Here is a 15,554-nt window from a genome sequence, read left to right as displayed (position 1 = left end):
AACTGGTCGTGTTAGTTGGGATTTGCCATTTTCTCGATTCTGAACTCTGAACTGATCGTGTTAGGTTGGATTTGTCATTTGTGATGTTGATTGTTGCAAATTTGTCGACACAATATTTTTTTAATTTAATATTTTTCCTAAAATTATGTTGGTGCTTTGGTGGGCCGCACAAAAAGTTGTAATGGGCCGCATGCGGCCCGCGGGCCGCAGGTTGCCGACCCCTGATTTAAACTGTCCATTTTATATTCTCTTTTTGTTTAAAAGTCGAATCGATCTTCGGTTAATTTGATGAATTTCATCTTCATTCTGGTTTGTTTGTTTATATAATTCTATGATTCCAGAATTATTCCTTTCTCTTTCACATCTTGTAGTTTTTGTTTGTTTGTTTTTTTTCAATGTACAGTTCACTTTTTTTTGTATCACCGATCCAAGGTTATCCATAACCAGTTTTTGTTTTCATTTAAAGAAGAAACTTTATAAAATAAAATAATAAAACTTGTGGATTAGACTGAAAAAAAATACGTACAGAAAATGTACAAGTACAAATGGGAATTTCAAAAAAAAAAAAAATAATAAGGGGAAGAGATAAATTTTCTGGACATTTATTCTTGAAAATGAAATTCTAGATGATTCTAGTGTATCAAATTTTGATGTTGATTGTTGTGTTTTTTTTGATAATGGTCTTGTTTTTTTTTGTTTGTTCCTTATCCACAAACACACACGCATATATAAGTTTCGTTTACTCAAATTTGTTTGTACGTTCATGGATTAATAAAATACATTTTGTACATCTATGAAAGGATCTCAAGAGTAGAACTAAAACTTCCATACAATGAAATAGAATAGTAAGAAAAAAATTCTGAAAACGATCGAATTGTATATATTCATGATATGGTTAAGGCTAATCAACTCATGATAAACAGCAGTATAACCATCTTTTCATAGCCCGGCGCAAATATTATGGCAGCTACAGTGGCTGCTACTATTTTTCTATTTATTTCGTCGTTGTTCAGTTCAGTTTAGTTTTTCGTTTTGTTATTTTGTGTGTGTGTGATTCGTTCTGGACTCTGGCATTGTCGATTGTGTTTTACAAGAGAAGACGAGAAAAATGAAACGGGAGCCACACAAGAACTAAAGAAAAGAGACGAGATTCCCAGAAAAAACTAGGTCATGCCAAAAAGTCGAATTCATATGAAATTGAAATTTAATGCAACAAAAACAACAACAAAAAAAGTCATAAGTGATGCTGCATCGGCGCGAACCGTATCATCATCATCATCATCATTTTGGTTTACAAACAAACAAACATAGAGAAATATTACATCTCAAATAGAGACATCCAGAATCTGTACGAATATTAACACTATTTCTACGGTTGTGGATAAAATGACCCATTTTGATTTTAACATTGAAATTTATCTAAAAGTATTATCATTTTCATTTTCATCATTATAAAATAAGCAAGCGGACAACTTTCTGACACGACCCATCCGGTCACACGAACAGTTTTTAGGCATCATAGTCAGTGCTAAATTTGCCTATGCTAATTTCCCATAGAAGTGCGTGTATCATCGTCGTCATCAATTTCGGTTTCATCATAATAATTATTCTGTTCATCATCTATACATTGTCATCATCATCATAGAAACAATTTTCATTATCATCTTGTCATGAAGATTGGATTTAGCTAGTTAAGAATACGATTAAGATTTACTGAAATTTTCATTTTCGTATGTCCATCCGTTTCGGAGACATCATCAAATGACCCCGTTTTGTAAAAATCGGTATATAAAATTGGAAAGTTGGTAAAGTGTGTATATGTGTGGTATTGGCATACAATACTGTTGGCTGGCCATAATGACACTACGACTAGGAAAAAAATACGAATCTTTTGTGAATTTCTGAATACAGGGCATCGCGCGAAGCAAAATGGTCGTTATGAAGTAAACAAAAATAAAGAACAAAAGTGTATGTGTGGAATATTTTGTGTATGCGTGTGTGTGTGATACATAAGAATCCAACAACTAAATGAATAAATTAAAGATGCCTAAAATTAAAATGTGTGTGTAAAACTAAATTTCATTAATTTATTTGATTGAAATTCAACAGCAAAAAAAAACATTATGAATGCCTTTTGTGTTTCTGTGGAGTCTTATTGAATTATTGTCAAAATCATTACGATTTCTCATGACAATGATTGTTCCAGAAACGGCTGAAATACTTATAAAGCTCAAAGATGCATACGCATAATCTATGTATATATATATAGGAAAAAAACTAGATCAATTCTGGAATTGTAGAGAACTATTCTTGATTCTTTTTTTGTTACAGGAATGAACACCAAATATTTATTGCAATAATTATGATTAGAATTAGAATTTAATTATAATCCAAAACAATTTTTTTTCAAAAGAATGTCATTGGATTTTTTTTTGTCAGATTAACAGTAGATAAAATGATTGGAGGAAAAGGGTGTGGAAGGCATTGTGATGATGATAATAATAATAATAATCATCATCATTCATTCATTCAAAAGCTCAGCCTTCATATCGCGAGCGAATAAAAGGCGAAAGGGGATGGAAACTTTTTGATTTTCATAATGAATTCGATTAAAATGAATTGATTGATGAATGAACGAATATCGATCAAGGACGGACTTTCTTTTCTTTTTTTGGTTGTCGGTCGTTGGCCATCATTTATGCCATCATCATCCTATTCGGTTGGATGGTTGGTTAGTCATATACAAAAATATCTATCTCTTCAATGAAAATATAGCTTGTTATGCAATTAAATAATATAAAAATAATATTTACTAAAATCCGACCACTACAACCAAATTATGATGACAACGAACAAAAACGAAAAACGATGAGATTCTCGTCAACACTGTTCATATGAGTTATAGAGAGCAAATAAAAAAAAATAGGCCACCCAAAGAAGAAAAAGAAAAGGAAAAAGAAGATGGAAAACACAACAACAAGAAAACCGTTATATTTCATTGAGAGCCATTCATTCCGAGCAAGTTTGTTCATTCATTCGTTCGTTCAATTTTTTCTGGTCGAATAGAGGATTTTAACCCAATTCCTAGATCCTGCATACATACACACCACATTCTCTCATTCATTTTCAAAATATTTATACGAGCGTTCAATGCGCTTGTGTTTTTCACCTAGAAAATTTGAATGAACTAAAGTAAATGCTAGTGAAAAAGGGAGAGAGAACATTGGAGAAATTCTGGCACACATATATGATAACTGTGTGTGTGTGTGTGCAATGATGATGAACACGTTGGAAGTCTATAGTTAGGTCACCTTTCCTTTGTAAAATTCAAAAAAGAAGAAGATCATCATCTTTAGTCTTTGTGAGATCATCATCATCATCATCATCATATTTATTATATCCGAAAGGTATCCGAAATGTATATATAGACAAAACAAAATTATTGTCATTATTACACTATATTTGAGTGTATATTTTTTTCTATACTTTTTAGATCGATCCATGATGGCCATGATGATGATGAGATCGAATTAAAGAATTTGGAACACATAAACATTGAATGATAAATTCAGGCCAAACAAAAATAAAAAATCGGCCATGGACATATTCTCATATGGTTCTTATTTGCAATCTTCCTCATCATCATCATCATCATCATTATCTTCAGGATGGATGGTGGTGGAACACCCCCTAAATAATAATATTATTCGACATGGTCTGGATCAAAAATAAAAATAGCCACCGTTGTTGTCGTTGGTAAGACTACGAGAGAACGCTACCGAAAATTAATGTTTAGACATTGAAAATGAGGGGGCATATAAATTAGAACAACGCACCGACTCTCTCTCTCTCTCACTTTTTTCCTGTTTCATGGATCATCATCTTCATCAACATCGTCAAATGGGACATTCATTAAAAAATGAGCTTTAAATGAGAAAATTTTGACAAACATGATAAGATGAAAATTCATTTAAAATATTTTTCTACTAAATTTAAAGATTGTCACCAAAATAAATTAATAAATACGGGAATTAATTATTCAAACTAGAGAGAGAGAGAGATAGAGAGATAATTTGACTTGAAAATTTGAAAATTCAAAAAAAAACAAAGAAAATTGTTTTTGTTTTTCATTTCAATTCATTTTATTATTTTTTAAAATGTGAAAATTAAGTAGAAAGAAATATAAGGCTATTTCTTGTCACATGATGTTTCCACCAAGCCAGTTATTTATTTTCCTTTTTTTTTATTATAATCACCAATCTTACGAAAAAACCGAATCAAAAGAATCTTGGTTAATAGTAATGATTGTAGTAGCTTTTTTTTCAATTTGTAATCAAGCCATAGTCATCACAATATGATGATGGAAAACACCCACACGAAAACGCCGAAAAAAAACAACTTTGACGGATATTCACCGTTATTCACTAGAGAAAAGTTTATATGTTGAATATTATGAACAAGATTAATAGATTCGTGGTAAATATATTCAAAACATAATTTCGTGTTTGTGTGTATGTGTGTGGGATTTTTGTTTTGTTTCGTTGTCGTCGTCATTGTTGTTTCAGATATAACCAACCACCACCATTCATCAAATTTTGAATATACTTTTGATCCATAGTATTCCCTCATGTATCAAATGAGAAGAAAAACAAAATTTCCATCCAGCCATACGTGTTGACATCATTTTTTTTTGCCGATAAACATCACTATATAACATAACAGTTCCATAAGTTCCATACAATCGATACTTTACGATAATTTTTTTCTCAGAATTTAGGAATGAATTTGATTAGGATTGTCCTGATATCGATTGTATCAACAATCGATCTTCAATTGAACGGATGCAAAATTTTTTGTCTCATGATTGTTGTTGTTGATAAGAATATAATATGTAGAATAAAAAAAGAGTTGAGTAAACAAAAAGCATCAGTAACATTTGAGTAAAGAATATCCGAATGCAAAAATGAATTAGTTAGTCAATATTTGATGGATGAGAAAAAAAACAAACAACTTGTTTTTGATTCCATGTATTTTTCATTCCAATGTTGTTGTTGTTGTTGCTGTTGTTGATGATGATGATGATGGAAACATCAACAATATTGGAACGAAAACTTTATCACATGAGCATCTTGATTACCACCATTTCAATCTTGAATCGGCGACAAACAACAGCATCTGGTTACAATTTTTTTTCCATGGAATTTTCTTTTGCGTATTGTTTTTGTTTTTTTTTTTTTTTTGATAATTTCCCGGAATCACTATTGAATGATCAAATGTCAGTATAACGGAAAAAAATATTCTTCCTGTCGGCTATTGAAATGTCATTATCCAAAGTAGCAACAATTATAATCAAGAAATGATTTTTAATGAAATCGAAAATTTAATTTCAGAAAGAAAGCTGTATGAAACAATAAAATATGTGGAACAAATGAAACAGATAGACAAATACAAAGTATTTAGTAATAGGAAACATTTTGTTGAAAAAAAACAAAAAACAATGAGATAATTGTGATGATAATTAGCGTTTCAAAATTATAATCATATTAATCATCATCATCATCATCATTATATAATGAGCAATGTATCAAGTAATGATTGACCTATTGAAAAGAAAAGGAAAGAAATCATTTATCTATTTGGCCTACCTATCGTGTACATTCATTTCATTGTGTTGTCGTCATCGACAGTCATCATAATCATCCAATGTAAACAGCCAAACTGACAGATATCGACAAAAAAAACGAAAAAATCAGACAAACATTTCTTTTTCTATGGTTTTACAAAAAAACCAGAATTCAAATCTAGAATATTCTTATCAACAATTAATAAATATAATTTTTTAATCAATAAAATAAAAAAGTGATTGAATGAAATTGTAGAAATGGAAACCGTTAAATGTCAAATAATTTAATGTGTGAAATTTTTTGGTTTTCATTAATTTCACAAGATTTTCTACATTGATAAAATGTGACAAAGTCAATAACAAACACAAAATGTCAAAACTTTTAAACGAATTATCGACAGATAGATTGAAACATATTTGGAATGATTTTTTTTCGTTTGTCGAACAAATATATTCTCTCAATGATGATTGCAAGTTAATGACAATGGTTCATTTTTGTTTGCCACATAATGTTTCATCATAATGACAATGATGATGATAGAACTGTACATGGTAGAATAGCCAAAATGATGAATATGAATTGTGCGCCAATAAAACCAATAGTATCGACAATCAAACCGGATAATGATGATAATAAAAGTTTACCAAATACTTCAATTGTTGACATTATTGTATATTGTGTTACACGTAATGATTTTCGTGACATTTGTTGTTGTTGACAAGTCATCATCATCAAGGTGAAGGTCATGGTTGTGATTATGCCACCGATAAAATGTATCATTAACAATGATATAATGCTTATATCTGTAAAAAAAAGAAAAAATGGTTACAATAAAAAAAATCAATAAAACAATTACAATGAGAATGGTTTAAATTTTGAATTTGGATCAATCAAAATAAATAAATAGACGAAAAAAAATTGTAATCGTAAATGTTTGAGTATTTCATAATCTATTATAAACCGGATGAAACACAAATGTTTAAAGTTTTTTTCACTTTTTCTCTATTCATTTCTTTGAAAAAATGATCTAATCAATCAATCAATCAAAATCTAAATCATACAAGATAATCTTTCCATCTAATCTATCTAAACAAATATATCGGTAAAAAAATATGTATGTATGTCAAGAAAATATACCTAAACAACCGTATCAATTTTGTGATAACAAACATTTTTTGTGTTATTTGATTTGTCATCACCATCATCATCATCATTGGTATCAATCAATAAATATTTGAATGATGATCCAAACCAAATGATGATGACAAATACAAAAATCAATATGATACTTACAATAAAATAATGAAGATGATGATGTTGAAAATTCGATAAAACCATGATAATGATTAATAGTAACAATAATAATTATAATCAATTTTAAACATAAGGGCAATAACCGTAATTTGATCAATTTATTTAGCCTTGTTTTTTTTTTTTTTTTTTTTTTTTTTTGATTGATGGATTTGATGATGACGATGATGATGATAGAATTGATGAATGAGAGAAGAGAAAAAACAGTAAAATTAGAAAGAATGATTAAAAAAAGTAAAGTAAAATTTTCTTTTTGTTGCTGTTGTTGTTGTTGTTGTTCTTGTTGGATTAGATAAATTTTCATCGAGTATTTTCGAATCTAGTTCGATTTTTAGTGTTGTGGTTTGGGCTTACATTTATAGATCATTTTTCTTCTATAGTTTTAAAGATTATCAATATAAAAGTGTGTGTGAGTGTGTGTGTGTTTATATTTTGTTCTGGTTGGTTTAGATTCGGAAAAAATAATTTTCCATAATTTTTACCATTTTTGTTATTTGATCTATATATTTTTTTTGCCGATGTATGTTTTTTAATGGCAAATTGATTTGTTTGTTTGTTTGTTTGATTTCACAAACACTCAACACAATACACACACACACACAAAAGTATGTTTTTCTGGTTTGGTGAACCCGAAAAAAATATTATATTAATAATCGTTACGTTTTGGTTGAATAGATTTTGAAATTTTTTCATATTTTTTTTTTGGTTTTGGTTTTGATGTGTATGTGTAGTATACTTACAATGATATGGATAATTTTGATGCCAACAATGATCCAAATATAGAACATAATATACCGATCGTACCATTCCAAAATGCTAATGATTGACTTGATATACCAATAAATTTTGCAAAAAATATTGGATATATTGTCATCGATCCAGATTCACCTAATTTATAGACAAATATAAATATATAGACACTAATCAATGTGGTTATTTGTGGCATTTGATATTGTTGACAATTGTCATGATTGAGTCTTTCAGAAGATTGTAGCCGATCATTTGATGATGATTCATTGAATCGATATCGAAATTTTGTTGGTGATTTTTGTTGTTGTTTTGACTGCAATGGATTCATTGTTGTTGTTGTTGTCAATTGATCATTTTGATTGATATTATTATTATCGATTATTGATAAATTTTTTGAATATTTATGAAATATAAATAGTACAATCGAATAAATCATTGTAAGCGTAGCGAATAATCCATTCCAATTGAATATGTTATATATCCAGAATAGAATACCGCTACCGAAAAATGCACCTAATTTATAGCCAACAATTTGGCCAGCATTACCAGCCATTATGCCGCGATGATTTGAATAGATTGTAACGGCTATAGCATCGACAGCAATATCCTTAATTTTTGGAAATTACTAAAATTTTATTCCAATTTAAATATATGATTTTTAACAAACCTGAAATGCAGAAAAAAAATTCAATAAAAATAATGCTGCAATAAATTGCCAAGTAATTTCATCGATACTATCATCATTGACCGTTGTATCGGGCCATATTGTATTATATGATGAAATGATAATTAAACCCAATAAACTCACTGTAATCCATTTGGTCGTGGTCAATGTCTTGTTTGATAATCGAGGAATTTACGAAAAAAATCAAATCAAATTAAAAAATTGATTAAAAAAAATTCTCATAGAAATTTTAAAAATTGAAATTCAAAAAAAAAATCAAATGTAAATAGAAAACATTGACCTTATCATGCATAAAAATTGAAAATAAATCACAGGGTATAATTGAAAACAAACATACAGAATTTCATAATAATATGGCTAAATTTAGCATCATTTTTTTTGATTCAATTTAAATAGCAAAAAAATGAATGTATCTTTCTCTCTCTCTCTCTCTGTTTCTGTCTCTCTCGATTTTACCTACGCACGTTCACGTAAACATCAACCAAACCCTGAATTTGTCTATTTATTCATTCAAAATTATATAATTATTATATTTCAATTCATGAATTATGTAATATATACCATATCGATCAATGGTGCAAACAATGGTTTCATTAGCCATGGTAATAATAATAACCGTATGAAACCAATTGTCGATGGTGAATGGCCTTTGATTATTAATAATAATGGTATCAGTTTATCTTGAAATCCATATGGAAATCCTTGTATAAAGTATAATAATCCCAAAAATATTGTACATTCAGTCAATGATAATTTCGTTGTTGTTGTCGTCGTCGTTCTTTGATTCGGTGATGATGGATTTGAATGTTTTTTACCATCACCATCATTAATGTATAGCCTATGAATGAAAAAATTGAAAAAAGCAAGAAAACAAATCAATCCTTTTGATCATAGAATTTTGAAGAATTCAGAATTCTTTCAAAAACATATATCCGATAACATTTAGTTAAAATTGACAAACAGAAAAAAACACACAAAAAATTATTCTTATGGATATGGACAACAGGGAAGGGAAAAAACAATAAATTCAAAACACTTGAATTCTGAATTTAAACGTTAAACACTAACCCAACATTACATAGGTTATTGGCCTTAATCGATGTAGGAATATTATAATGTATTCAACGCCTACATTATTATCATCAAAAACATTATTATAATTATATATGTTCTTGACCAATTCGATTGCAACGGACATTTTTTTTGAAATATCTTTGTAAAAATGAAAGAATTCGCGTAATGAAACCAATTTCCAACACAAAATGTAAGATGATTTGGAATTTTGTTTTGTTTTGTAAAGAATCAATGAACTCCTATACATTTTTTGTTGTTGTCGTTGTAAAAATACAAGAAAATTCCATTAAAATGATACGATGTTAAAATAAAATTCTGTTATCAATTATTTTACATTGAACATTCACAATCTAGTATTGTAAATTTTAGATAATACGAATGCAAACAATTAGGGGAAGAATGAATTCTTTAAATGATAGCCATTGAAATATGAATTGAGAATTTTTTATATTTGATATAATAATGAATTGAAAATAATAATAATAATGATGATGATAAAGGAAAAAAAGAAACGATAGGAAATCATCATTCATACAACGGTTATTGAACCTAAATAATTTTTTTTTTGACTTCTGGGTGTGAATAACCAGTAGAAACGAAAAGAAAAATCGGGGAAACAACGAAAACCACGAATGAATGAATGAATTCCCCGCTATTCAGCATTATATATCACACACACAACGGCAACAATAAAGATGATGATGATGATGATGATGATGATGGGCGCCGTCGCATTTGAAAAATCAAGATATATACAGTTGGCGCCATATGAACCAAGCGACCGACCGATCAACCAGTTTTTTTTCTTATTTAGAGACAAGCTTCGACCTAAAAACTTGGATTCCCCTTCCTTTATCATATCTTCTCATTACAACCACCACCACCACAACTTCAACCACTCCCTATAACCTACTACTACTACTACATTATTATCAACCGGGGATAGAGAGAATTGTCAAATGAATTTTCACAAAAAAAAAGAAATTCAATTTTGTACCAAATCAAATAGAAATGACCAGAAACAAAATGAAAACGATTTTTTTTTTACTGAAAAATTTTTTGCTAGATATAAAAATGATGTTGATGGCGATGATAACAATAAAAACAGCAGCCGTAGCAAAACAAAACCAGGAAATTATATTAATTTTGATGTGCTGATGATTATATTGCCATCATCATCGTTTTTTTTTCTTTGGGTAGTTCCGGGAGCAAAAATACTTTCCAAATAAATCTTAATCGTTATCGAATTGTTTTTCTTAGTTGATATATTTAGTTTATTCATAATATTTTGTGATGATAATTATTAATTGCCACCTCCTACCAGCAAATATCCATTTTTGGTAATGTTTGGAAATAAAAACAAACGAAATGAACGAAAAAAAAAATCAAGGAAGAAAATATGGAAAAGAAAATTTCGATTTTGTTCCATTCAAAGGGCAATAGCCCATAAAATAAAAATCCCATTATCCTCCATTATGTTCCATCGTGAACTTTGCCAATCATCAACTAATTGATAATTCGTTGAACTTTATACAGAATTTGGGTGTGTTGTCCTTTTCGTTTTTTTTGTTGTAACGGTATTTTTTTTTTTTTTGTTGCAAAGATCTAATAACCATAAATGGTTCCTGTGTGTGTGTGTATGTCATCCATTAGTGACAGAATATATTTGGAAGAATAAAAAACGACATACGAAAAAATAGTTGGTTACCATGGTTGGTGGTAAATACATTTAGGTATATTATGGCGTTTAATACACCTTGATGATTTGAATTTGAATTCAAGAATTTGGAAAAGAAAACTATTATTACCCCTTCGGATGGGTGACATATTAATGATGACGACATTAAAATTATTTTGTTTGTTCGTTCGGTCATATTATAATAATGGAAGTTCATCATCATCCACATTAGTGGGTGATATGATTTCCGTGAATTTTTTTTTCATTCCCATTAACGAACAGAACAGGCATACACCTGAGTTAATGTTTACAATGGTGGGGAGAGAAAGAAAATAAATTTTATATATACCGATTTGATATTGAACAGACAAACAAACAAACAAACGGAAAAAATAATATTTTCAACATTTGTTCAACATTTTACAAACCTCGAATATGAGATCCATCCATTATCATGATCATGATGATATAATCATATTTTTCTTTGTGGAAAAAAATGAACGACAATCATACTCATTTATTAATTCATGTGTAGAGAGGGCATATGGATTTGGACACGAAAATAAAAATGAAACAAAAAAAAATTTTGACGACAATAGAATTAGAGAGAAACAGAAATAGAGATCAAAGGTCAATGATACTTGATGCTAAATGATTGGAGGATAATTTATAAAACACATTTTCATGGAACATCATTAGCTAATAGAAATATTAAAAAAATAACATCTGCTTTTCGATTGATCATGAATGTGAATAGCCACCATTAATCGATCAAACGAACGAACGAGAATGATGATGATGATCATCATTGATTGATTGAATTTAAATCTGAATCTTTGAATGTTGAAATAAAGATCTTCATTACGAAAATAAAATCAATCAAAATCATGTGTGTATCCAATTAAAGGTTAATGTGTGTGTGTGTGTGGAAAAATGATTAAAAGAAATTGACAAAAAAAAGAACATTTTTTTCGAATGAAATAAATGTTTCCACAAGCATCACCAGGCGGCGACACCAGACGGAACAAAAAAAAACGAAAATTTTTTTCAAAATATTATTGAATTCTATAATTGAAATCAAGGTTGCGTGTACTCATCAATCAATCAATCGGCCATTCATATAATATGAATATCATTGATATTTACAAAGAAATCCGAAATAAAAGGTTTGGCCGAATCAATTTAGTTTGTTACACATAACCAAACGACATGTATGTCACAATTGATGTCAATGTGTCAAATGTCATTGAAATATATAAAGTTATGATTACAAAATCAAATGGAAATCGAGTAAAATATTTTTGAATATTTCTTACCTTTTTTTTCTTCGATTCATTGACATTCGACTAATGAAAGAAAATATCTTCAAAGGAATGATAAATGCAAGGTGGTTGTTTTTTTATTTGTCGAATTAACAAAGACAAGACAATAAATAGGACAAAAATACAACGATGAGTACAATGCGGTGAAACCAATAATAATAATCATTGTCAATTTGTCTGTTTTTGTGTTGTTGATGATCATCAACAACATCTTGAGAGAAATTGTAGAAAAACACAAAAAATTAAGGGGGAATTATTCGAAAAAAAACTAGTTGTAATATTTGAAAAAGTGAGAGAAATAAAATCCGTATCGTCATATGTGAACGTCATTTTCATAGGTGGGTTTTTTTTTCTTTCGGTCTCTCATTTTTTTTCTTTGGCTTTCTTTACCAATGGAATGTTAAAAGGATAAAATAAACAACGAGAGATTGACAGATGTTTGCCATTTTTTATTTAATGTTCAATGATCTTGAAATTTATTTTATTTGAAGTGTTTCAGTAACATAATTTATTTACAAATTTTTGTTTTTTTAATTGATTCTTGTATTTCATTTGGGTGGTAGTAGCATATTCTGCACACAAACAACAAACAAACAAACAATTTCTAAATTAACGGATTAAAAAAATTATTATCGTTTAAATAACACACACACCCATTTGTTTAATCCGTTTGTTCGTAAACCGATTCACGATTCCGATAAACGTTCCATTAGATTCTCTGTGATTATTCTCTTTCTCTCTCTCTCTCCGGGTAAGTGATTGTTGTTGTTGTTATTGTTTTGTCCACTTGAATCTAATAATCTTCATTTTCATTCTAGCTCATAATTTTTCTTTGTTGTTGTTATTGTTGTCAGCAATAATTGAATTGATGCGCACAAATTCGTGTTTGTAAATCATAAAATTTTGAAATCTTAAAAAATTTCAGAAATATATATAAAAAAAACATCATCATCATCGTTCACCGTTAAAAACAACGAAAAACATGTTTGCCATATTTCAACGTTTTTTAGATTGGCTACGAAGCCTTTTCTGGAAGGAAGAGCTTGAATTAACACTAGTCGGCCTACAGTATTCGGGCAAATCAACATTTGTCAGTGTAATTGCTGTATGTGTATATTTTCTGAAATTTTATAGTTTCATAAGAATTATTAATTGTTTTTCTTTCAATTTTTTTTGTATTCAATTTGTTGTTAGACTGGTCAATTTTCTGAAGATATGATACCAACGGTTGGGTTCAATATGAGAAAAGTGACGAAAGGAAATGTTTCTATTAAAATCTGGGATATAGGTGGACAGCCAAGATTTCGTTCAATGTGGGAAAAATATTGTCGTGGTGTACAAGCAATCATGTAAGATGTTTACAATGTTATAAATTCGATTGTAATTCAATGATAATTTTCTGTGACTTTTTTTCTTCAAAATCTATAAAAGCTATATGGTTGATGCAGCTGATCATAGTAAAATTGATGCATCAAAAACTGAACTACATGGATTATTATCTAAACCACAATTAGAAGGTATACCCGTATTAGTACTTGGCAATAAAAAAGATTTATCTGGAGCATTGGATGAAAAACAATTGATTGATCAAATGTATGTTTTATTATAAAATAAAATTGTGATAGAATTTCATTATTTTTTTTTGTTTTTACAAAACGCACAGGGATTTAGGATCGATTCCAGATCGTGAAATTTGTTGCTATTCAATATCCTGTAAAGATAAAACTAATATCGGTAAGAAACAAATAATGTTGATACGGTATTGATAATCAATGATTTTTTTTTGAATATTCCTTTTTTAGATATCACTTTACAATGGTTGATTAATCATTCAAAATCATCACGATGATTTATGGAATGAATGAAAAATTCATTCACGAAAACGATAAATGTTAACAAGTTGTTGTTGGTTCGATTTTGATTTTTTTTTTTTTGTAATTAATTTTTTTCTTCAACCTTTTATTTTCTTTGAAAGATCATAATGATGATCATTTGGCAAAATGATTAATTTTTTTTCTCCATTTCATCATCACTATTACCGTTTTTTTCTCATTAACATTGCCACCATGTTTGTGTGTGTGTGTTTTATCGATCAACGTCTTCGAAATATTTCAAATAAGTCAAACGAAAATGGAATTCAATTTTTTTTCGATTGAAATTACCGACAATTCACTGGCACAACCACACGTGTACCAATCAATGATAACCAATCAAAATATTATTGATTTGATGAATCGACAAAATGAAAACAAAACAAAAAACGATTAAATTATTTCTTAAATATTATACTGAATATTTGTTTCATGAAAAATAAAAATAAAAATTTCAATTTAATTTGACAATTTGTTCGCAATTCTTCAATCGATAAAATTGTTTGTTTTTTGTTTCTTTACAAAAACGGCTAACAATGATCATCTGTAATCTATTTTTTCTGGTGGATTCGATTTTGATAATCCTTTTTGGATAATATAAGCTGATAAGCTGATTAATTAATCTATTTTTTTTATTATTATTAAACATCGGAATTAATCGGATTGGCATTAATCCGTTAGTATCAGTATCGAGATTTTCGTTGCCAATAGTAATTATTTAAATTCAAATTCAAAATGGATGACTCATTGATTGTCTTTGATTATCATATCTTTCTTAGGAATATAATATTTAGGTTAGTAAGCGATTATCAACGATTGATTGAAATGAGATATAGCTGCTGCCAAATTTTTTTTTTCCTTTAATTTCTCATGTCATCCATTGGATTATTTGTATGTGAGATAATTTCGAAGCAATTGGCAACCGGAAACTCTCTCTCTCTCTCTCTTTTTCTCTTATTGTTGATTCATATATAAACATAAAAACTGATGCAATTGACAAAAAAAAACATCATTTCTTAAGGGGGATAGGAACTGTAGAGGGCGCAAAAAAAACGCATTTTTTGTTAAATGATTGCTCTTCAATGAAACGTCCGAAGTTTTTGAAACTTACTTATGTAATTATTTAGGGTCCCTAGAATAATTTAACATAAACAAAAAATAAAAAATATTTATACATCAATATGAAACAATCAGTTGAAAATCAGCTGTACAAAAAACATGGTCCGCGTGATATCTTAA

General features: G+C 28.8%; 2 protein-coding genes across 2 annotated transcripts; one reads left to right on the top strand and one right to left on the bottom strand.

The window, feature by feature from the left end:
- Nucleotides 1-5,815: 5,815 nt before the first annotated feature.
- LOC124489977 (major facilitator superfamily domain-containing protein 3) lies at nucleotides 5,816-12,727 on the bottom strand. Its single transcript, XM_047052428.2, has 6 exons — nucleotides 12,439-12,727; nucleotides 8,932-9,208; nucleotides 8,353-8,520; nucleotides 7,676-8,292; nucleotides 6,918-7,045; nucleotides 5,816-6,427 (listed from the first exon to the last, which is right to left on the bottom strand). The coding sequence occupies exons 1-6, from the start codon at nucleotides 12,462-12,464 to the stop codon at nucleotides 6,141-6,143; spliced, it is 1,503 nt and encodes a 500-aa protein (XP_046908384.2). The 5' UTR covers nucleotides 12,465-12,727; the 3' UTR covers nucleotides 5,816-6,140.
- Nucleotides 12,728-12,827: 100 nt separating this feature from the next.
- Arl8 (ADP-ribosylation factor-like protein 8) lies at nucleotides 12,828-14,784 on the top strand. Its single transcript, XM_047052537.2, has 6 exons — nucleotides 12,828-13,195; nucleotides 13,263-13,549; nucleotides 13,639-13,793; nucleotides 13,876-14,037; nucleotides 14,108-14,178; nucleotides 14,247-14,784. The coding sequence occupies exons 2-6, from the start codon at nucleotides 13,427-13,429 to the stop codon at nucleotides 14,291-14,293; spliced, it is 558 nt and encodes a 185-aa protein (XP_046908493.1). The 5' UTR covers nucleotides 12,828-13,195; nucleotides 13,263-13,426; the 3' UTR covers nucleotides 14,294-14,784.
- The last annotated feature ends 770 nt before the right edge of the window (nucleotides 14,785-15,554 follow it).

This window comes from Dermatophagoides farinae, chromosome 4 (genome assembly GCF_024713945.1).
Source record: "Dermatophagoides farinae isolate YC_2012a chromosome 4, ASM2471394v1, whole genome shotgun sequence".
Classification (NCBI taxonomy): domain Eukaryota; kingdom Metazoa; phylum Arthropoda; class Arachnida; order Sarcoptiformes; family Pyroglyphidae; genus Dermatophagoides; species Dermatophagoides farinae.
Note: the sequence above shows the minus strand (reverse complement) of the source record. Positions and strands in the feature narration are given on the sequence as shown.